Source organism: Saimiri boliviensis, chromosome X, assembly GCF_048565385.1.
Source record: "Saimiri boliviensis isolate mSaiBol1 chromosome X, mSaiBol1.pri, whole genome shotgun sequence".
NCBI lineage: Eukaryota > Metazoa > Chordata > Mammalia > Primates > Cebidae > Saimiri > Saimiri boliviensis.
In genome coordinates, this window is record NC_133470.1 from 103043096 (window position 1) to 103067196 (window position 24101).

General features: G+C 42.7%; 1 protein-coding gene across 1 annotated transcript in view; it reads left to right on the forward strand.

Annotated features, from left to right (window-relative positions):
- Positions 1-2061: 2061 nt before the first annotated feature.
- GPC3 (glypican 3) overlaps positions 2062-24101 on the forward strand; it is a 465288-nt gene continuing 443248 nt past the window's right edge. Inside the window, exon 1 of the mRNA XM_003931143.4 lies at positions 2062-2432. Coding sequence (XP_003931192.1) covers positions 2258-2432 — 175 coding nt within the window. The 5' untranslated portion in view covers positions 2062-2257. The remainder of the gene's footprint in view (positions 2433-24101) is intronic.

Sequence of the window (24101 nt, forward strand, 5' to 3'; positions counted from 1 at the left end):
TTTCTTTGCCTCAGCACCCTTCTCCCCATCTCCTTGTGTCACCTAAGCTCCTACTGGTCTTTTGAGTCTGAGTTTAGGGCATCATTACCTCTGGCACACTTTCTCTGATCCCCCCAACCCTTAGAAGTTTATCTAAGAATTCACACAGTGGGTTAACATTCTACTTGGTTGTTTCCCCCATTAGTTTGCAGTTCTTTGAGGTCAGGTACCGCACGGGTTGGTTAATCTTTGTATCCTCATTGTCTGTTTGTAATCTACAGCACCTGGACCACAGTAGGAGTTCAAATATTTGTTACCGAATGAATAAATGGATGAATGAACTTCCCTCATGACCTTCCTCTCTCTTTGCCTCCCTTCTCAACTCCCGGGTCCTGGAGCACAACCTCCTCTCCCTAGACCTTGCACACCCCAGACAATTTCTGGTGCTGAGGTTTTCCCTCGAAACCTACTTTCAATTAGGTCACAAACAAGACCATCAGATGACGAACTAATTCATGTTGAGGTGTTAAGTAATTTCATCATACAAATACTTATTGAGTTCTCTACTGGACTAGAGTGTGGAGGGTCATAAAAAGAATCCACGCTAAAGATCCCTACTTAGCAGCATATAGGTAATGACTAAATGCATTCCTCCTCGGAGAGATATGTGATTCTCAAAGAACTGGATTTCTGATAGTGAAATCTAAGCAGGAGAGGTGGGATTTGGGTGTAGAGACCTTTCAAATAGCCTTCTAGTCCGTCTATGAAATAGGCTAGCTTTGGCTCAATAAATTTGCTGTGTTATACATTACCATTACATCATTACGATTTTCTTTTTTTTTTTTTTTTTTTTTTTTTTTTTTTTTTTTTTTTTTTTTTTTTGAGACGGAGTTTCGCTCTTGTTACCCAGGCTGGAGTGCAATGGCGCGATCTCGGCTCACCGCAACCTCCGCCTCCTGGGTTCAGGCAATTCTCCTGCCTCAGCCTCCTGAGTAGCTGGAATTAAAGGCATGTGCCACCATGCCCAGCTAATTTTTTGTATTTTTAGTAGAGACAGGGTTTCACCATGTTGACCAGGATGGTCTCGATCTCTTGACCTCGTGATCCACCCGCCTCGGCCTCCCAAAGTGCTGGGATTACAGGCTTGAGCCACCGCGCCCGGCCACATCATTACGATTTTCTAATGAGTGAGACTGGCTTTAAGCCCCTGGTTATTGAGTGGTCGCCAGTTATGCTTTGCTTCATGAAGGGCCGCCTGGGGCTATCATGCAGTAGATTCTTTTAACACCCCAGGATCAGGTGCTTTCTCTGACTTCGTACTGCTTTATAGAATCAAATCTAGCAAGCCACAGGGGTTGTCAGACTTCTTAGACACAGTATTCAAAGGTGAGGCAGGCTGTGAAAAGCCCAGTGGTACCTGCCTACCCCTGCACGTGACTATTTGCGGATTGGCTTTGAGAATCCGGTCAGGGCTGCGTTAAGAAAACGGTTCGCGGGAAGCTCCTCAGAGAGCAGAACGAGGAGGTGGATTTTGTGGGGAGGAGGAAGACCTTGTGTGACTCTGGTGGCCAGGAAAGAGCTGGAACAGGCTGAAAGAAGGCCTGTGGCGAAGCGGAGGGGCACCTAAGCCAGGGACCCCCACCTACCCCTAGGAAGAATGAAAAGGTTGTAAAAATCCTAAAGAGAAAAGCCCTCCAGGTTGTAGACCAATGAGCGGCGTGAAGGAGGAGTGAGGCTGGGGAACTTCTCCCAGAGCCAGTCAGAGGACGGCTGCTGGGAAGCCAATCAGCGCGCTCGAGCCTGCAGCCCCTCTGCAGTAGTTATTCCAAAGCGCCCTGTGTGGAGCGGCGGCGAGCGGACAGCTGGGCTCCTCTGCTGGGAGCCATCGCGCGCGCTCCGCAACCTCCTCCAGCACTGCCCCCGCCTGGTCCCCGCGCTGCGGTGCCCCAGTGGCCCCTGCTGCGCTCCACGCCGCGCCCCCCGCACTCCGCAGGCTACCAGCAGCAGGACCGCCACCGCCCCCTGGCAGCGCAGCTCGCCTCGCCCCGCCCCGTTCCTCCTCGCCCCGCCCCACCCCAGTCAGCCCCGCCCTGCCCCGCGCCGCCAAGCGGTTCCCGCCCTCGCCCAGCGCTCAGGTAGCTGCGAGGAAACTTTTGCAGCGGCTGGATAGCAGCACGTCTCTTGCTCCTCAGGGCCACTGCCAGGCTTGCCGAGTCCAGGGACTGCTCTCGCTCCGGCTGCCACTCTCCCGAGCTCTCCTAGCTCCCTGCGAAGCAGGATGGCTGGGACCGTGCGCACCGCGTGCTTGGTGGTGGCGATGCTGCTCAGCTTAGACTGCCCGGGACAGGCGCAGCCCCCGCCGCCGCCGCCGGACGCCACCTGTCACCAAGTCCGCTCGTTCTTCCAGAGACTGCAGCCCGGACTCAAGTGGGTGCCCGAAACTCCCGTGCCAGGTGAGGAGGGGTCCCGTGAGTGTTCCCTGTGCCCAGCTGGGAGCAAGGGGCGTGTGTGGTGGCTGTACCCTGAGCGCGCTAGCGCCGCGGGGCTGCAGTCCTGCGCTCTGAAGCTGGGCAATTGGGAGTGGTCGGTGTGCCTGGAGCCCGGCTGGATCTACTGAGGGAGGGAGAGAGGGTGTGTGTGGACAGAGCCCATATCCCCCAGTCTCACGCTGCTGTCAGGGAAGGTGCGAGCTGGAGGAACCGTGGGGATTGCCTTCTCGTGAGCGCCCATTTTATGGAAGGGCAAGAAGGTGGGAGCTATTTTCCTGGGTCTCGGCGAACTGGCGCCCCACAGCCGAGCTAGTGCCCCGGGAATTTGCCATCGTTGCTCACACATACATGTCCGAATTTCAGCCTTAGCTGGGCCACAGCTCCAGCCGTCTTTTCCTCAACGTGCCCCCCATGTTGTCTTTTACCCAGCCTGGGTTTCCTAAGCTCACGGGCCCTAGTGCAAGCAAAGTTGAGGACAGATTTCTGAATCTGCAGTGGTGGGTGAAGACACACTGAGGCAAACTTTTGAGTAAGAGGGTCACCAAAATGAGGAGGACTGATCCCTTTCCTTCAGAACAGCGTCCCTTAAATAGGTTAGCGAAATCGCTTTAAAAACGGTGCTGCTGGCCGGGGGAGCAGGAGTCCAAAGATGATTTAACTCCTCCCCCTCCCAAATTCATCTGCCTTCTTGACAGGCTAGACCCTAAAGGGGAGATGATTTTAGGTGGAGGAAAGTTTCTGAACGCCTACCTTTTGTTCTCACAATCAGATCGTGCCGTAAGGACATATTTTAACATTAGCCGAGGGCTGCCGCTGTCAACAGATGAATATTAACGGCCCTGTGCGAATGACTGTCCAGCGGTTGGGCTCCTAACACCCGCCTTAGAATCCAATTAGAACAAGTTGCTACACTGACAATACGGACAAGAACAGTCAATTTCAAACAGGTTAATTTGTCAGGGGTGCACTGAGAAGAAACGGCCAGTCGTATTCGCTAACCGTGAGACGTTGGTGGCCTCCAGGGTCTCTTCTCAACTCAGGCATCCAGTGAGGCGCGCGTCCCGCGCTTCTGAAGGATCAGGGAGCAGCCCCAGCTAAAACTTGGCTGGTGGCTCTCACCAAGTCATGGAGGCGGGCTTGACGGTTGGACCAAGTTGTGAATGCGGATGCGCGCCCCGTGGGCGCTGCCAGCCAGCGTTCACTGGTAGGAGGTTACCTAGGTAGCCAGCGCGCCCTCAGCCTTTTCTTTAGGTTGATGAAAAGAGCCGAGTGAGCCTGCTGTTTAGTTGCAAAGGTAATTGGTCACCCTTTTTGGTAACTGAAATGCATTTGCGCATATGTTAAATATTGCTTTGCAGGATTTCACTCTAAGGGAGGGTCGAACTACCTCATCCACTGTTAAGAGTTAATAATGTACCACGTGGGCGTGTGCAGGAGCTGTAAGGGGCAACCTACGAATCAGTTCCATAGAATTGAAACAACCAGTGAATCTCTCTCCCCTGGAACTGCCATGGTAATTAGATTGCTAAGGCTAGAGAACATGCTTTTGTTGGTAATGTAAAAATTGATCCTCACAGGCTGAGCCCCCACAAGATGAATGTGTTCAGGGTTGGGATTGGGGCCACATTTGGCTTATTTGAAGCCAGGAGGTAAAGGTGCTGCCTAAAAGAAGAAAAAGGCCAGAGGACAGCACAGATAGTCATTTAGCAACCCCCCCCTCTGCACACGCACACTCATGCAGGCACCCACCCTCTCTCATTCTCCTCCAGTTCTCTGGCTGCTTGCCTCTTTGTAGCAGTATTGGGAGGGCCCACACACTGTGTGTATGAGATTTGGCCTGGGCTCCTTCCCTCCCTTTAGGCCTAGGGATGGCCATACTCTTATAGAGAAGAGGGACTTGTAATAAAGATTTTTTATTTTCCTCTACTATTTCACAAACTGTATAGGAGAAATTGCTTTTCAAGGGTTTCATCATGTAAACGCAACATTCCCTGCTTCAGTTTTATTTAACAAGCACAAACACTGTTGAGCATCTTCTCTATGGGAGACACTGTCCTGACTCACACTGGAGCCAAGCCAAACTTCAGATATGGTGATCCCCATACAGCTACCATTATATATCCTGGCTTTTCCGGGGCAGTGCAGGTTTCTAATACTGTGTACTGGCATGAAACCATGTGTCCTGAATTTTAGTAGGACAGATATGGTCACTGTAGATATGGAAAACGTGGAAATCCTAATGTTCGTGTGTAGAAAGAGCTCATCAGTATTTTAGGGAGGAGACAATAATGGCGGACTAAATACAATGGCAAGTGCGTAATTTCAAAGTGAATAAATGTGTAATTTGCTGCCGTCGTTCAGTGGTTGGAAATTGAAAGAGAGCTGAAAATTATTTGATAGTTATGAACCATCATGATGACCGCTTGACTTTCCCCCCTCCACATTCATATTTTAAGCCATGTTCAGTTTGCCTGCTGCACTATATTAACTGCGTTAAAGCTTTCTTTGTCCCAGATCAAATGAGATTCAGTCACAGTAAGGAGAAATCCTCAAGAATGTCCTGTTTCACTTAGTGGGAGCATTTGGGATTGACTGCTAACTTCGGCTATTAGCAGAATTGGGTTAGCTTGAATAAGGTACATTTCTTATGCTAATATGGATGAGACTAAATGGCATTTGAGATCAGCCAGGCTAAAAAATAAATCACTGGTGCTGAAGGACTACACTAGACTTCCACAAAGCTGATCTAAAGCCTTACAATCCCATGTTCCCATTTCTTTTGGAGTGTTCAGGTCACAGGATAGCAATTCTAAATAGCATGTTCCCAAAATCCATAGATCTCTTCATACCCCACTTATTTTTTTTTTTTTTTTTAAGGATTTGTAACTTGGAAAGCACCACAGATGGAAACCAGGCACACAGAGTTAGCATTTGGCAGAAAAATCCATATAACTGACTTTCGGTACAGCTCTTTTGCCCTTATTTAATTTAGAAAAATTCAGAATAGAGCCAATGAGCTCATAAGTCTAGATGTTTATTTTGTTTTGCTTAACCTACCCACAGGCGCAATCAAGAATGGATACAATTTTAGGCAAGGAAAGTGAGCTAGTAATCAGACAATGATGTTTCCAATTGTCTCAAGGGAATGTTACAGAAGTCTGGAAAAAAATTCCTCTAAACAAAAATCAAATGTAATTCACTTTATGAATGCCATACAGCACTTTTGTCAGGGGAGGGGGTAGAGTAAGGGATGGATGGAAATGAGAAAATCAAACAAACCGTGGTAGTGTTGCAACTCCCAAAAGATTGAGGGCTCTTGCCTTGGAGGGTCTTGGAAAGTGCGAGAACCGATCCAGAAGGCCAAATGCCTGTATGTGTAAAAGGCAGCCTTGAACAGCCAAAATTGACTAGGACTTTCTTGAAATAGATGAAATAACGTAAAAATAAAAGGCAACGTGCTTGAAACAAAGAGATAGTTTGGTATTTGTTGTTGATTAAGTGTGAGAACTAGCCTCCCGTATCTGGGTTGCCAGCTGCAGTTCCCCAATTAGTTTGAAGCAGTTAGCGGTCCTAATGTTGAGAGAGAGAAGTGAGGTGTGGAAGGGTTTTCTCTCCTTTGAGATTGCACTAGACATTTGGGTGACCAGGTGATTTGTTAAAACTTTCAGACTTTGAACAATGCAAAAACCTCTGTATTGTGTACTAACTTGGAACAGTTAGAGAATTCTTTCAAATGTGGTCTGAATGGAACACGAATCCTGATACTGATACCAAGCTGTGCTTAGAGGGAGCCATCAATCTGATGGAGGACATGGCTGATGATTTGTGGGGCACCTTGGGCTGAAAGGAGTCTAACACTGCCAACTCCTTGGCAGCCTCTGTAATAGGTGCTGGGGGTGCAGAGAGGAGTGAGACGCAATCCCTTTTGTCAAGGAGCTCACAGTCTAGTGGGGGAGCATGCAAGTAAACAGGCTTCCCAGGAAACTTGTAGGATTAAAAGGGTGAAAAGGGCTAGAAAATACCTCCAGGAAATTGGCTGAAATGGTCACAATAGCCAGCCTGGGTAAGGGAAAAGAACTGAAGAGATGAAGTGGGAGATAGGGAGAAGTTTCTTAATAGGACTGCCATCTTAAAAAGAGTTTCTTAATTCTTGGAGCAAATTCCATTTTGAAAGCATTAGGAAATACAGACATAAGAAGAATTTTGATGGATGCTAAATGACGCAGATGGTGTCAGTTTTGCAATATGTTTTTTTCTTAAGGGCTGGTAGGTTGTATCCAATATTTTGATGCAATATTTTTGAGCATTCTGCTACTTCCATCTTTAGAGTTGCAATGTTTGCTGTTCACTGTAGCCTAGAAAAAGGCAGCTTATTACCGATCTGGGAGAAGAGTCCTGGATTTGTCTGGTCTGAGACAAGACAGCAAATATGTTTTCTCTTTAAATGACAGCTATCAATGACCACGCCAACTTCAGTATTTGATGCGTATACAAAGCATGGGTTTTAAGAGGTATCTTATTACTCATTTCTAAGAAAATTGAAGATAATCACTTATAACTTGTGCACACGATACATCATTTGGAAAGAATTTCACTGGGGATCATGTTGCTCAACTGAAAAGTTCTGGCATGCTGAATTTGTACATTTTTTGTGAATGCTTCCTTTTGCTCTGATCTCTCGCTTTTTTCTGCATATGGTTATTTGTATGTTTTAGATTATAAGCCTCTTAAAGGGAAAGCACTGCTTTTGAGCAGTGTTGAGCACAAGGCCATACAGCATTAGTAATTAGTTGACAAAAATAGAATTTCTAGATCATTATGTATTCCCTATGAACTCTCACATACCTTCTTAAGCCATATGTCATCTTACATATTTTAAAACCGTAAGTTTAAATTGTTACAATACATTATTGGGGCATGTGGACAAACTTTTCAGCCTACATATATTTTGGCTGGAGACAGATCCAGGCTTCCCTCAGTTAGCTGGCAACTCTCACCATCAGCAGGGCTTATTAAATTGTTGAGTATCCAAATAACAAATTGAAATTAGCAGCATTGTTATGACTGGCTTAGTATCATTAACGATCAACAATTATTACAGCACATTAATTGTAGGACATCTATTAAATCAAGCCCTCTTTGATTTAATGTCAGCTAGACCTTTCTTGCTAAGATTGATATTACCATATTTGGGAGTTGAGCTATAACACATGCATGGACCTGTTAAAGTACCTCACAGGTTTTTGTAGCCTGGGATCAGAATTCATGTACGGGCTCAATTCAAGAGCCTATTCCAGGAGCCAATATCTGTTCAGTCCTAGCCAATCTTGTAAATGGCTTTGATGTTTTTGGTAATCTAAGATCTAATGGAAAGTGTGGGCAGAAAAGTCTCACACTCATCTACCCATATTTAGCAAATTGTCTGGCTTGAAACAGGATCCCTGGCACTCCATTAAGAAATGAGCATCAGAAAATAGAATCCAAGTTACAGGCCCCAGACTGGCTTTAGAGACAGCATAAAGTAATAGGAATTTACCTTCTGAGACATAATGACAGGGAGAATGCTGTTCAAAAACCAAGGTGAAGGTGGGTATATTAGCAGAGAAAATGTGTGTTTTGAAATGCTACATTTATGGGGTGGGGGTGAGAATGTTCACTGGAACATTGTAGTCTTACTTGAACATCCTGTTGAATATACAAAGAAGATTTAGTTCTATACATCCAATTAGGGCAATTAAAGTTCAATTAGCCAAGTGTTAATTATCAGAAATCCTTGTTTGCAATTTTTTAAACAAAAATGAATCCAAATTGATTACTAAGAGAGGCATTTTCACTTTTCCCTCTTTTTGTGTGTAGCTGGACAAAGCCCAATTTGAGTGTTTGTATTTTTCCTCATGGATAAAAGGGAGTCAGTGTTACGACCAAAATGCATTGCTAGTGTTCCGAACAGCTAATTACTTCTAGTACCTGAAATTGTATTTATATGCTAGATTAGTAAATCTACTAAGCTCTTTGAAGCATACTTATTAGGCTTATATTGATAAATAATTGATAGGAAGGGAGATAAAATACAAATGGAAGTGGCAATAAGAAGGGGATCGGGATGTCAAAGCTATTATAAAAGAAACTTCCACCGTCCAGCCACATGAAAGCTGGAAGATGTACATGTCTCAGCTGAAGTGATGATTTTTTTTTTTTTTTTTTTTTTTTTTTGAGACGGAGTTTCGCTCTTGTTACCCAGGCTGGAGTGCAATGGCGCGATCTCGGCTCACCGCAACCACCGCCTCCTGGGTTCAGGCAATTCTCCTGCCTCAGCCTCCTGAGTAGCTTGGATTACAGGCATGTGCCACCATGCCCAGCTACTTTTTTGTATTTTTAGTAGAGACGGGGTTTCACCATATTGACCAGGATGGTCTCGATCTCTTGACCTTGTGATCCACTCGCCTCGGCCTCCCAAAGTGCTGGGATTACAGGCTTGAGCCACCGCGCCCGGCTGAAGTGATGATTTTGAAAATATTCTGTATTTTTCAAAATTTTCATTCCTTATAAATCCAGAAGAAGGCACAACTTTAGAGTAAAATTTTAAACGGCCTTTTGAAACTAAGTTTATTACTGGAAAATTAGAAGTCCCCGATTATGGTAACTTTTTTTTTTTCTTTTTTCTTTCTTTTTTTTTTTTTTTTGAGACGGAGTTTCGCTCTTGTTACCCAGGTTGGAGTGCAATGGCACGATCTCGGCTTACCGAAACCTCCGCCTCCTGGGTTCAGGCAATTCTCCTGCCTCAGCCTCCTGAGTAGCTGGGATTACAGGCACGTGGCACCATGCCCAGCTAATTTTTTGTATTTTTTAGTAGAGATGGGGTTTCACCATGTTGACCGGGATGGTCTCGATCTCTTGACCTCGTGATCCACCCGCCTCGGCTTCCCAAAGTGCTGGGATTACAGGCTTGAGCCACCGCGCCCGGCCAATACGGCCTGTAATCCCAGCTACTCAGGAGGCTGAGGCAGGAGAATTGCCTGAACCCAGGAGGCGGAGGTTGCGGTGAGCCGAGATCGCGCCATTGCACTCCAGCCAGGGTAACAAGAGCAAAACTCTGTCTCAAAAAAAAAAAAAAAATGTGTATATATATATATATATATATATATATATATATATATAAAATTTTACTTGTCACCTCCTCTGCAATTTTCAGTTTTAAAAGGGGAACTCGCTGGGTGCAAAAGTGGCTCACGCCTGTAATCACAGCACTTTGGGAGGCCGAGGCAGGAGGATCACCTGAGGTTAGGAGTTCGAGACCAGCCTGGCCAACGTGATGAAACCCCATCTCTACTAAAAATACAAAAATTAGCCGGGTGTGGTGGTGGATGCCTGTAATCCCAGCTACTCAGGAGGCTGAGGCAGGAGAATTGCCTGAACCCAGGAGGCGGAGGTTGCGGTGAGCCGAGATCGCGCCATTGCACTCCAGCCTGGGTAACAAGAGCGAAACTCCGTCTCAAAAAAAAAAAGAATATTTTTAAACTATAGCTTTACCTAAGTGTTGTGTTTGGATATGTTTTATATATTTATATTCATGGATTTTATGTATTTATAGAAATACTTCTATTATTTAGACAGCAATAATTAATAAATATTTATGTTATTTAAACCGTTTGAAAGTGAATTGTTACTCTAAGCAGTAGGTGGTCTTTCACAATCATACCTTACATTTGTCTCATGAAAGCATTGCTTTCATATATCTCATGTACACACAAGGCAACCACTCATAAAGTATCTGTCACTTCTGACTTCCAGCAACCTGCCTGGTTCCAGCACGCATACACACGCGTATTTGTACACTCATACATACACACATATAATATCCTTACATCTGTTTGCCTTTAATAATCTGGAAACTAATCCTAATTTATGCTGGGGAGAGCTAGTAGGTACAGCTTTCGGAGATTGAGTAAGTCACTTTCAGTTGGATTAGTCTGAAATGGTTTCAGAGCTAATTGTCACTGATATCATAGAGCTGCTACTCTTAAAATCAAGTTCCATCATTTCCCCATGTACACAGATGTTATCCTTGTTAAGTAGTGACAGTCACCAATCATGTGAATTTGGCCCACTTTGGAGAACTACTTCTAGCACTGGCAGCTTTCCATGTTGAGAGCCATAGAAATGAGAATGTGACCCAAGAGGCAGTTTCCAGTTTAAGTTTCATGGAGTGATTGCACTGAGGACCACAGTTATCTGTTTTGGAAAACGGATGGAAATTTGCAGAAAAGGAATTCACTAATAATGAATTTTATATGCCATTTCTGCATAAATATTTAAAAGTTTTAAAAAATTATTCTTTACTTCAACCAGCATTTATTGAGCACTATGCCAGGTACTGAGCTAGGAGCTGATGAACAAGATAAAAATCACTGCCAGCAAGGAGCTCCCTGCCTAGCGAGGGATCCAGACAAAGAAAAACATAGATGTCAAGGCAGCACAACTGTGGCCTGCCATAGAGCTGGGCACCATGTGGAGGCCTGAAGGCTCTTGAGCTATGGAGGAAGTGTGCCTAGTTGTCTTAAGAGGGCTACGTTCAAGGCTACAGTGAGCTACCATCATACCACTGCACTCCAGCCTGTGTGGCAGAGTGAGACCCTATCTCAAACAAAAGTGGGTGGGGGGTGCTATCATGTAAGGCATGTACAAAGGTACAGACTTAAGAGACAAAATGGCAAATTTGTTGCACTGGAATAGTTGAGATTGCTCAGAGCACAAATGTGGAAGCGGAGGGAAGATGAACTAGAAAAATAGATGGGAAATGCTGAGGAGTGAGTTGTATCCAAGGATGATGAGGAGCCTTGAAAACATTTTAAGAAGGGAAACATTCAGTTGGAGGACGACTGGAGAGTGAGCAGTGGCAGGGAGTTTTAGTAACACAGGTGATAGGGCGGGGGAACATAAATAGAATAAAAGCTCAACTTGAGAGAATAGTGGGAGTAGAATAGACATGACTTAGTGACTGTATATGAGGACAGAAGGAGAATCTAGAAATTTTGGTTTTTCTGGGTGGTGGTGCTGTGGCACATAATAGGTGCTTGGTAAATATTTTTTTTTTGAGATGGAGTTTCACTCTTGTCACCCAGGCTGGAGTGCAATGGTGAGATCTCGGCTTACTGCAACCTCTGCCACCCAAGCTCAAGCGATTCTCCTACCTCAGCCTCCTGAGTAGCTGGGATTACAGGCGCCCGCCACCATGTCTGACTTATTTTTTGTATTTTTAGTAGAGATGGGGTTTCACCGTGTTGACTGTGGCTGGTCTCAGACTCCTGATCTCAGGTGATCCACCTGCCTCAGCCTCCAAAAATGCAGGGATTACAGGCGTGAGCTACCGCGCTCGGCCAGTAAATATTTGTTGAACGAATGAGTGTGCTTGAAATATAGGAGGAACATGTTTTTAAGGGCTGAAATAGTCAGTTTGGTTTCAAACAGGTTGAGTTTGAAAGGTCCTTTGATGATGGAGGTAGAAAATGTCTGCTAGGTAGTTCAAGTAATGTTTTGGATTACAAAAGAAGGAGAAATCAGCAATGGAGATACACACTTGGAAATTATCAGCATATAGATGGTAACTGAAGCCCTGGGAACAGATGAGATGACTGGGAAAGAATGTATATATTTTTTTGGAGTTAAGGAGAAGCGCATAGTTGGGACTCATCAGCATATAGGCTTAAGCTGGAAGTCATAAGTGTGGATGATATTTTCCAGGCTTTTGCATGTGACTTGTATTAAAATGTATTTTGCCAACATCTGGTGATTTTTGCAAAAAAAAACTGCCAAAGACTTCAATAACCCTCTTGATTAAGAGAAAGTATGAGTATATGTTGTCATAATCCAAGACTCTGCAAATAAGATAATGTACTACCAAACACACACACATGCATGTGCACACGTGCATATACATACACATCTCTATGTAGAGAAATACATTAGAATCAAAGAATCAGACTTCTATTATTCTTGATAGTAATAATTAATAATTATGCATGTTATTTAAACTGAAAGTCTGGTCATGGTAGCTCATACCTGTAATCCAAGCACTTTTGAAGGCCAAGGTGGGAAGACTGCTTGAGCCCACGAGTTCAAGACCAGCCTGGGCAACATAGTGAAACCCTGCCTCTACAAAAAAATACAGAAATTAGCCAGGCATGGTGGCATGTACCTGTAGTCTCCATTACTCGGGAGGCTGGGGTTACAGGATTGCCTGGGCCCAGGAGGAGGAGGTTGCAGTGAGCTGAGATCACGCCACTGACTCCAGCCTGGGTGACAGAGCAAGACTGTCTCAAACAAAAAACAAAAAAAACCCCTGAAAGTTGTTAGCTGTTACTCTTAGCAGTAGGTGGTCTTTCACAATCATACATGACATTTGTCTTGTGAAAGACTTGCCCTCATATATCTCATGTACATACAATACAACCACTCATAAAGTGTCTGCAGCTTCTGAGTTCCAGCAACTTTAGTGGTTCCAACATGGTGGCCCGCCTGTCCCTCCCCCAGGGGAGTACTCTCCCAATGTAAAGAATGAAAACTGTAACAATGTGTAGCTTTTGGAGCTCTGGTCTGTATTCTACTTCAGACTTGGCCCTGCTGGCTGGTCTCTGAAACATGTGGTTCCAAGTAAATGCTAGGAATACTTGTGTAATTGGGCTGATCTTTCATAAGTGTCTATGGAGATGTATTATTTTTTGGTTTGGGGGTTGGGGAGGGTTTTATAATTTTTTGTTTCTCTGGCAAAAATGGTTTCTTTAATTTCTCTGTTGTTTAAGAGATTGTTGTCATCAATGTTTCATTCAACAAAAGCTTGAAACTCCTTGTATTCCAGTCGATTTTTTGACACCACTTTCAGGTTGATGTAATAGTTTAGAAGGACCACCAGGGAAAATTATGGAAAATAACCTTTACTGAGTGCCTACTATATGCCATTTGCTTTATATTTAATCTCTCATTTAATCAACACAGGAAACCTGAAAGTTAAGTGGTGTTATCTCCATTTTGCAGACGAAGAAACTGAGGCTCAGAAAGGTTTACTTTCCCAAAGGTTGTATAAGTGGCGGAGCTGGAATTTTCCCCCAGGTTTGTCTCACTCCATAGCTCATGCTGTTTCCAGAATACCTGCTAGAGTATGAGGTGAAGGAAGGAATATAGTCTGAATATAAAGTATTTGACTTAAATTCCCATACTCTGTCAACTTCTGTGACATTATGTACTCTGGGTTCCCTTCCTACTTGCTTCAGTCTTTGCTTATTTGCCCTCTTCCTCCTACACTTTAGATGTAAGTGTCCTAGTATTGGTTTGTCTTTTGCCCTTTCTGTTTTCTTTGCTTATTCCCACATCCATTCCCATGACTTCATTATCTTTGCTCTTTGAATGATTCCCTTATCTCTTTTCAAACTGACCTTTTCCTTGCTCTTCAGTTCAGTGTTTCCCAATTGCCTGCTGGACATGTCCATCTGGAAGTCCTGCCAATGTTTCATTTTCAACAGAGTCAAAATTTGGTCCATGATTTTCTTTTCCCATCCACACAAACTTGCCTCTCTTTAATGTTCTATATTTCTGGTGATGGTATCTCTGTCTGGCACCGACTCAAAACCTTGAAATCATCTTTGATTTCTTCTTTTACACATCCCACACTCAAATTAAGTGACTAAGTCTTGCAAGTCTACCTCTATCTATTATATCTCTCACTTTTTTTTTTCATTATTATCTCTCACTCTTATGGCCCTGGCATGCATGCCCTCTATTTAAGTATAACAGACTGAGCCAATGAATGAGAATATGATAATGAACGGGCTAGGGAGAGCCAGTAGGATCTCTGCTTAGTGACTAATAACTTTGTAACTAGTTGGAAAGTACTGTCTTTGCTGCCTTAGATGGGTAGAACCTCTAGTCTTGCCCTTGGCTTAATTTAATGTGGCTGGAGGCAGCTATCTCCTGAGATCATTTGGCTCTTCCCCTAGGGAACTAATAGTTTCCTACTTTTTCTTTTTCTGGCATTCTGAGATATATCTTACTTGGCCATCTCCAGAAGTTAGAGTGGAACTGTTAAAGAGTTTCAAAGAGTTGTAGAACTGTGCTCAGTGTTTCAAATAGTACTTTCTGTTTTCAGAAACAGGTTTTCTGCTTTGTTTTCAAACTTCAAAGATTATTTCTGAATAAAGGTTTATTTTTCCCCATGGTATTCTGAATGTTTTATACAAGTGTTAATTTCTAAAACCTAAGTCATTTCTTGGCTTTAAAATTTCAGTGCTGTGGGTCAATTTAATAACGTTGCCTGAAGGTTTTTTTGGCCTTCAAAAGCTGTTAGATTGCTTTTTCTTTGTTCTTTGAGAGTGTAAGGTTGCCTCAGTTAGGAAGCTTGAAGATGTTGGAACCAGCATTTATTCAATCATTCAGAGTCTTTTCCCGACAATATCCAGTTTTATCTTCAAATTAGATCCTAGTGGCAATGAAATTTACTATCAACTAATAATTCTGGGTAAAATGGGTAAAATTCTTGAAAAGCTACGCAACATTTCATAGCGTAGTGATAGAAGTAGCCTGGGTTACTCTAAGCCCATAGTTAAGGGGAACTACGGATGTTCTGTGTGCTCTCATCACAGCCCTCCTGGGGCTCAGTGCACCTCAGAAGCTACTGAGCACCCTCCTTCATCTGTCTGTTGGACTGTTCTCTAAGTCTTTCCTTTCCCCCCTTCTCCTACCCTCACACCCTCTCTCAACTGGTTATAATTTAGAACAGAAGGTGCTTTATGGTTTGTTATATTTATTAAATGGTTTTGTGTTTCTTGTTCTGTCTTTAAAAAAAAAAAAAAAAGGTGAGTGGAATGTTTTACATTTGCCTTTGCATTTGAGTTTTAAGCTGTGTTTTCTTTCCCTGTAGGTTCTGATTTCCATCTCGCCTCTCTCTTCCTCCATTTTCCTCTGCCTCCTATACTTCTGTCTATCCTCAATGGAGAGAAAGCAGGCTATTTCTGCCCACATATTTTGTTTGGGTACCTGGTTTCCTTCTCTTGGAATATTGTAAAATTCTTTTCTTTAGTTTGAAAATGAAGAGCTCTAAAATATACACCAATGAATTTACATTCCATTTTCCAAGAACTGAGTATTTAAAAAGCTTTCTTTACAGATAGGATGAGGCTAGATAGACCTGATTTGAGTACGCCAGATCATTGCTGTGTAGCTTGCATTCTCTCTCACCTTGTCATAACTCTCAATAAACGAAAATTGCATCTTTGTTCTTGGAAATCTCTTTTCTTACATTGAATGCTTTCCTTTTTTCTAAAGATAAGGGAGCACCTTTGAAACAGCCGCTAGTGTGGGTTAGAACTGACACCTACCTTGTAAGCTAACCAAATTATAGCCTGCTTTTCCCTGATGAAGTTATCACACTTCAGGGACATTGTTTTGCTTGTGGGGTTTTATTGTCCCAGTTTCAATTTTGACTGCAGGTTAGAGATTGTATTCCAATCGGACTATTCCTTGGTATTTTTCTCTTTGTCTTTATACTTATGGGGCTCTTTTGTTTGTCCTGTATCTATTATCTCTTCCAAGCTTGGCCAAGGTTGTTAGGTTATGCACTTATGTATAAATATTTAACAAGATAAGTTAGACAAAATGTGCTTGAAGACATTTCAGCCCTGCCCCCACCTTCCCACCCCTGCCCCCCAACTCCAGCTCATTTTTTTGTGTAGAGTCGCAGATGGTTGCTTTATCTCAGATGTTTAGATTTGGAGGACATTCCTTTGCACTCTGCTTGATGAACACAATTAAATGAAAGCTTTTGAGTCAATCTTGACTACCAAAATAGTAGCACCAACTAACAGATAACATTAGGTTCTTCTTCCTTTTTTTTTTTTTTTTTTTCTAACTGGTTATCCAAACTCCTTTAAGCCAGAGAGTTTTAGGTATGAGATTGTGTGTTTTTTAAGAAAATATTATGGATAAAGACTAATGTTCTCGAGTCAGGAATAACAATTAGTACCATTCATTAATCAGGGGGTATGTTTTGACTTTGGGTCCTGGCTAGGAAATATAAACTGTGAAAGTCACACATATATATGAACCTCAAGCAAATTTATGACTTGTCAGCCTTTTAAGGTTAAATTCTTAACCCCAAATCGGAGCTGGCTTTATACGTGGAGTCCGGCACATTCCTCTGGGCCACTGAGCACGTCCCTCCCCAGCCCTTTGCTTAACAGCCGCTAGTGGCCTAATGAGCAAGAAGGATTTCTGCCTCTTATCAGCTGCCTAAACAGCAACAGGAAGGCTGATATACGGAGTACAGGTCAAAACCTGAGTTCTTGAACCAAAAAGTTACAAGGTCAGTTTAAAACTCTAGATATGTGGTATCTCTGTCCTCATCAATACCTGTCAGTAAAGGAGTTAGACACTTGAGTTCAAACAAATAGTAATAGTTGTCAAAAGTATGAATCGTCTAATTAATTTTGCAGATAGTTATTTCCTTCTTTGTTTAGTTCTTCTATAAATAGCCTTCATATACCCTTTAATGAGCTTTTAGTTTGTGCCTGGAGGTTGTTATGGTCATGTAGAAGTGTTTGTCATCTAGTGATGATGATGGAGGTGAGGATATTTATATTTTGGCCCAGATTTTGAAAGGGGCTGCCAAATAAAGGTAAATAGATATCTACTACTATTTTTATTTCTTTGTAAACTGAGGGGTTTTTTTGCACATGCTTTCAACTTGCCATGGCGTCAGATAAACCTCTGTGCCTCCTCATATCGCACTCAGACTCTTTTTAAAGGAGAAATCCTCATTGAGTGTTACTTAGATCCACTTGGATTCCAGGCTCAGATTCATGTAGAATAAATATTTTAGTGTATTCAGTGCCCATCATAGTGAAATCCCCTTGACTTTCATCTTCTGCATTTGCATGTTTTCAGAGACAATAATGAAAACATTTTTTTCAGATTCCGTTGTGTTATTGAAAATCCTATTTACATAAACAGGCATTGTTGTGGCTTAGGGAAGAATGTGGGGTCTCATTCTTTAGCTCCTTGTATATCTTTGCTAAGGCTCCTCTAAATAGAAGTAATGACACTTTAGTCTAAGCAGCTTTTCCCGTTTAGGTAAGCAGGGTGGTTTGAAATTTCAGTTTACTAGATAATTGAGTCTCTTCTTAATTATTTCAGGCATGCAGGTTGCTCTCTTTATAGTAAAGACCCTAAAATCTAGTAATCTCCTCAGGCATCCATTTGGTAATAAAATCCTGTGCATTTTCAGGGGTTAATTTTCATGACAATTGTGTGTTGCCTCTCCACCCCCACCCCTGAAAAAAGTCTGCTATGTTTTAGAGCCTTGGTCTCCTCACAGTTGCAAAACACACTTAAAAATATATCAGGATGTTGCTGGAATTACTGGATCTAGAGGAAATTTAAATGTATTCAGATTCATGCTCATTATACAACTTTAATTTAGGGTTCTTAATAGCCTTGTCATATTTCTTGGAAAATCATGTGCCTGACTTCGCCAGACTTGGTTTTCTGCCCTGAATGAAAAATGGATATCAGTGCAAACCTGCAGCCTAAGTATCCCCTATTCTATAATTTTTTTTTTCTTAAAAAAAAAAAAAAATTCACAGAGGTCATCTGGTACCGTGGGGTGGGAAAAACTAAAACTAAAAAAAAAAGCCCAGATCGCCTTCACATCTGCTAGTCATTCCCACTAGTGTGACTTCAATTCAGCAAGTTTTTATTGAGCACCTGTGGTGGGGGCCGTGCTAATAATCGTTAACATTTATTGAGCCAGGCGCTGTGCTAAGCCCTTTATGGGCAACAGCCCACTTAATCCTCACAACAACACTACCAGGTGGGTAGCATTAGTCCTCCATTTTACAGATGAGGAAACTGAGGCTTAGAGAGGTTTAATGACTTGTTCAAGGTCAAATAGTTATGAAATTAATCAAAGCCAGTTAGTATGGTTCCAGAGCCAGGTTCCTAACAATTACCCTTGTGATGGGTTTAGCATTTGTAGGAATTACTCCTCAAATAAATCAGTTTTGAGAACCCAGTATGTGTGAGATGCTCAGGATTCAAATTCAAATACTCTCCTCTCCCTGCTCTTGGTGGGAGAAGCAGACATGTAGACAGATGATGGCCAAGTATGGTGTGGTCCCCACACTGGTTGAGGGGAAAGAGGAAGGAATGGGAAGACCAGTGGCTTGAACCTGTGGGAATGCTACATCACGAAGGCAGCCCAGCAGCCTGGGATTACAAGCATTTCTTTTCCTGTTTGGTGAAGGTCATCCTTTGAGTTAAACTGCCTCAATGCTTGTATCAACCTGTTTCCATCATTGCCTCAGTGCAGTGTAGCATCAGCTACCTTGAACCCAGCACTCCTAAGACATGCATAGTTTGGGACAATTGGCTTCATAGTGTCACCATTTCCCTTAATTTCAGTTTTCCCTTAAAAAATAAAAACAGTAAAAAGCAGGCTGGGCATGGTGGCTTACACCATCTAGCATTTTGGGAGGCTGAGGTGGGTAGATGACTTGAGCTCAGAAGTTCAAGATCAGTCTGGGCAACATGGCAAAACCCCCTGTCTCTATAAAAAAAAAAAAAATTAGCTGGACAGGGTGCTGTGCACCTGTAATCCCAGCTACTTGGGAGGCTGAGGGGGGAGGATCGTTTGAGCCTGAGAGGTAGAGGTTGCAGTGAGCCGAGATTGCACCATTGTGCTCCAGCCTGGGCAATGGAGGAGTCAAAGAGTCAAACCCTACCTCAAAAAAAAAAAAAAAAAAAAAAAAAAAAAGGAAAAAATAAATGAGGCAGACATTCCTAAACCAAACTGGTGTCCTCTCAAGAGCCGGTGATTTTCTGAAGACAAGTTATGTAAGACTGGCAAGCCACAGGGAGACCCTGGATCCATGTTTGACTCATTCAGCTTGATCTAGAGCCCTCCTGGTGCTACCTCTTGGATCCCACACTGGGCTCTGGAGACCTCTGTATCTGAATCAGCCATGATTTGATGGGAGAATGAAGTTACTCTTACCAGTTTTTTGGTTTTTCGGTAAAATTATGAGAATGGAAGGGAAATCTCCAAATCACCTGTTTCGACAATTTATTTGTGTTTTTCATAGTTCCTGAAGAAAGCAAGGAGTAAAAGTTATTACTGGGCATCATTGAAAAGTCTTTTATATGTTGCATTCACGACCTAAGATTTCCCTCAATTTTAGGAAACATTTGGTTCAGAGAAAAGTGAATTCATTAATGTATGTGTGGGTGTTTTTGAAACAATATTCTCTAGCTTCCAACCTCAGCTTACCAAGAACTTGTCTCCAAGTTTCTTATAGTTGCTCTGAAGTGGTTTGCTTGCCAACTCCCCTCCTGTGTACTTTCTCCTCCATTAAATCTCTTCCACAGAAAAGGGTTGCCACCAAGTCTAGACTTCAGTAACATGCAGGAGGAGGGCCAATTAGTGAAGAGTCTGATGCACATTACATGAGGGTAGGAGGAGGAAGAAAATCTGTCCTTCCCAGTCCTTCAGATACTCAAGTTCTAACATAACAGTATGTTGAAGATGTATAAAATTACTGGGGCATTTACACAGCTATTCCCCAAGATGGCATAAATGCCACAGCACTAGAGCACGTCAGTGTAGACACGCGGATAAGCTGAAGAATGGGAAAAAGGAAAAGATCAGTAACAGCGCTTCTCACTCAGGGATCAAGAGTGAGTGATTTTCTTTTGGTTGCATTTTGCTCAGGTACAGTGTGTATGTTGTACTAACAAGGCAACTGACTCCTTTTTCCACAGGTTCCTATCATAAGGAAAGGGGAAAGATATAATAGAGGGCACGGATTATTTACAGTGGCTGAGAATGTAATTACAAGGTGCAATGGCTTGAAACTGAAATTTAAGTTAGCCATTAGAGCTGGGAGAAGCATCTTAACAGTAAGGGCAATTGGGCATTGGAAAGATTTGCCTGGAAGCTTGTTAAACAGCATCTCCAGGAATGCTGAAGACCAGGGCAGGGGGAATGTGAAGAAAAGCTCATACCAAATTCAGAGTTGTGCTGGAGGCCGGCATTGATCCACTGATCGGCATCTTTCACTATTGCCTAGCTCCCTTTGTGACTATTCAATTGCTAATAGCTTGCAACATTTTTTTAACGTATTCAAAATATGCCTAATTTGCTAAGCATAAGAAAAGAGATGCCTTTGAGCAATGAGAATGAGGCATTTAGATTGGCCTCAGCATTCTTCTAACCGACTTTCTGGAATATGGGCTAACAATGGAGACAATATTATTAGTATTTTTTGCTTCTGCAAGACTTTTTCCTTCTTATTATATGGGATTATTGCTGTTAAAGTAATATTCGGCCTCTGTTAATATTAATTCTTCAGAGCTGACCCTACAGAAAATTTGGTTTTGATCCATGTTTGTCTTTTTCTTGATCTTCCCTTCCTGACACATTTCCAGTCCTATCCAGGTGTTCTGGGTTGCCTCCCTCCCGCCTACTTCCTCCTGTACTAAAGCAAGATTCCTAGTAAAGTCTTTAGCCCTGAGATATGAGGGCCCTACTCATGGAGTGCTGTACTTGAAGACAACACCTGGTGAAATGGCTTAACCAAAGTAACTCACCAATGATGAAACATTGACATTATTAGGCAGAAACACTTAGGTTGGGTAGAGGAGGAAAGAGAGTGTATTCGTTTCCTAGGGCTGCCATATCAAATTACCTCAAATTGGGTGGCTTAAAACAACTGAAATGTATTCTCTCACAGCCCTGGTGGCCAGAAGTCCAAAATCAAGAGGGACTGTGCTCTCTCCAAAGATTCTCAGAGAGAATCGTTCCTCACCTCTTCCAGCTTCTGGTGGCTACAGGAATTTTTTGGTTTGTGGTTGTATCTTTACAGTCTCTGCCTCCATCTTCACATGGCCTTTTACTCTTGCTGTGTCTTTCCTCCGTGTGCCTCTTATAAGGGCGCTTTTCTTTGGATTTAGGGTCCACTTAGATAATCCAGGAGGATTGGCACCTCTCCAGTCCAGTCCTATCCAGGTGTTCCGGGTTGTACCCCTTCCCCCTACTCCTTCTGTCTTATGCTGGAGGAAGATTGGTAGCCTGATCCTTAATTACATCTGCAGAGACCCCTTTTTCCAAATAAGGTCACATTTACAGGTTCCAGGGATTAGGACAGGGACATATGTTGGCGGGGGGAAGGGTGACACCATTCAACCCACCACACAGAGGAGAGCTTTCTGGGGCCTTCTGAATCATATCAGTTTACCAGAACTCTCTACTCTAAGGGGGAACTTATTTGAAGAAATCTTATAGTTATAAAGTGTTAAAAATGTCAGTGTGCTTCCTGAGAGGGATGTGGGTGGTAACTACTGTTAACTCGTTTTTTTAAATGGTTAAATTGAGGACCTGGGAAATAAAAGGACTTACCCTAGTCGCTGGATTGGAAGAAGAGTTCTGAGTTGAGGCAGCTATACTTCTGGCCACCAGAGCTGTGAGAGAATAAGTTTCAGTTGTTTTAAGTCACCCAGTTTGAGGTAATTTGATATGGCAGCCCTAGAAAACTAATGGACTCTCTCCCCCCTCTACCCGACTTAAATGTTTCTGCCCAATGTCTAAATGTTTCACCACTGGTGAGTTACTACTTTGGTTAAGCCATTTCACCATGGGCTTTAGGTCTTACCTCATCATTCTTGTTGGACTTTTCTTCTGAAAAAATACAATATTTTTTTCTAAGCAATTTTTACCTGGGAAGGCAATCGTTCCTTATTATGCACCTGAAAAACCTTTCTGCCTGCAAAAAGGATCAAGGCAGTGGGGCAATTTCAATCTACTGCAGCTTTCTACCTGGTCTTTGTAGTTTGTTGAAATATCAGCTACAGGGAGTTTTAGAAGCCAGAAACATCTGTGAAGCAAAAGACTTCCTTTTTACGTTCAGGTATGCTGAGTTTTAGGTACAACTTGCATGTAAAGTGGTAAATATATAGTTTTCACAGATGAGATAGTCACTGAAGAAATGCTTTCAGACTTGCTTATGACAAAAAGATCAGTTCTAACATTTATGGCTGTGGGGCATCTCTCTTGTGATGCACTATCAGAGCGTACCAGTGACATCTGTGGTGTATCAAGAGATTAGTGAGTTAGAGTGTGGCCTTCATGAGAGAAAGGAATCTGGAGGTCATCAGATTCAGCCTCCTACCTAGTGTAGGAAGTTCATTCTGTGGTATATGACCCAAATTATGCTTGAGTGCCTCAAGAGACAGGGAGATTATGTATAGGAAGTCGGCTGTCATTGTTGACTAATATTTGTTCATTAATTCAGCCATTTATTAAGTGTTTACTATGTACTGGAGACTATGCCATGTCAGGGAGTATAGAGATGGCCAAAATATAGCTCTTGCCCACAGAAATCTACTACTTAATAGTATGGATAAGAAAGGTATACCAATGACTACAAAACCTAGATTGCAAAACACATTGTTAGAGAAGTACAAAGTGTTCAGAAAATTCTGAGAGATAACAGCTCAAAGAGTTCTTTTGGAGGGGAGAGGAGAAAAAAACGTGAAAGACACTTGAGAGAGACCTTACAGATGAGAAGATTTTAGTAGCTGAAGCTAGTGAAAGAGCACTCCAGGGACAGGAAAAGCATGAGCAAAACAGGGAAGCAGGAAATGGAGGTACGTGTTTGGGAAACATTAAATAAGAGTTTAATTTAAACCCCACAACCACCTTGACAGTAGGCGTTATTGTCTCCATTTTATAGGTAAGGAAGCTGAGGCTCAGAGATTAAGTAACTTGATAAGATCACACAGCTAAGTGGGTGGCCAAGTTGGGGTTCACACTCTGGTCTGATTTCAGACTTTTCCCTTTTGCCACCGCATGCCATCCATCAGGAGGATATCTGCCATTACTTGGCCTCTGGGGATACAGGGGCATACATATATATATATATATATATATATATATATATAGAGAGAGAGAGAGAGAGAGAGAGAGAGAGAGAGAGAGACATGTGATTATTACTCGGGATACAGTGCTATAAAGGCCAACTTTTTGGTCTTTGCCTTAGCCCCTTATCCATGTTCATGTATATTCAAGTGATATGGACAAAGCTTTCCTAAAAGGACAAAAGCAAGTCCTTTGCTTCTTTTGTGACCTCCCAATGCCCAGTCAAGAATGGGCTCAGTGAATATCAATTACCGTACAGTTGGGGAACTTAAGACTTGCTAGTCCAATCCCTTTGAGGAAAACAAGCCCAGATTTGGGAACACACTTGATTAAGTCACACAGCTGATTCGGTAGCAGAGCAGATAATATTTTAGCTCTGATAGGGAAGAGCTCTTTTCCCTCTGATGTGATTTCATACATGGACGGGAGGAACCTAGCACTTAGATTGGGCCTAGGATGTTGAAATGCTCAGCTATGCCTCAGGTCTGCATATTTAAAGATTGTATCTGAAAAATAAAAATTATACATCTCCTGAAAGACAGGATCTCAGCTACTTATCTGAGCAGAATAACAATTAGTGAAGAAGTGACTAGGGGAGGCAGGAAAATTACCTTAGCTTAGTCCCTCTGGCAGAATTCTAAACTAAAAGGATTCTGCGTCCCAACTCCCGCACAGCT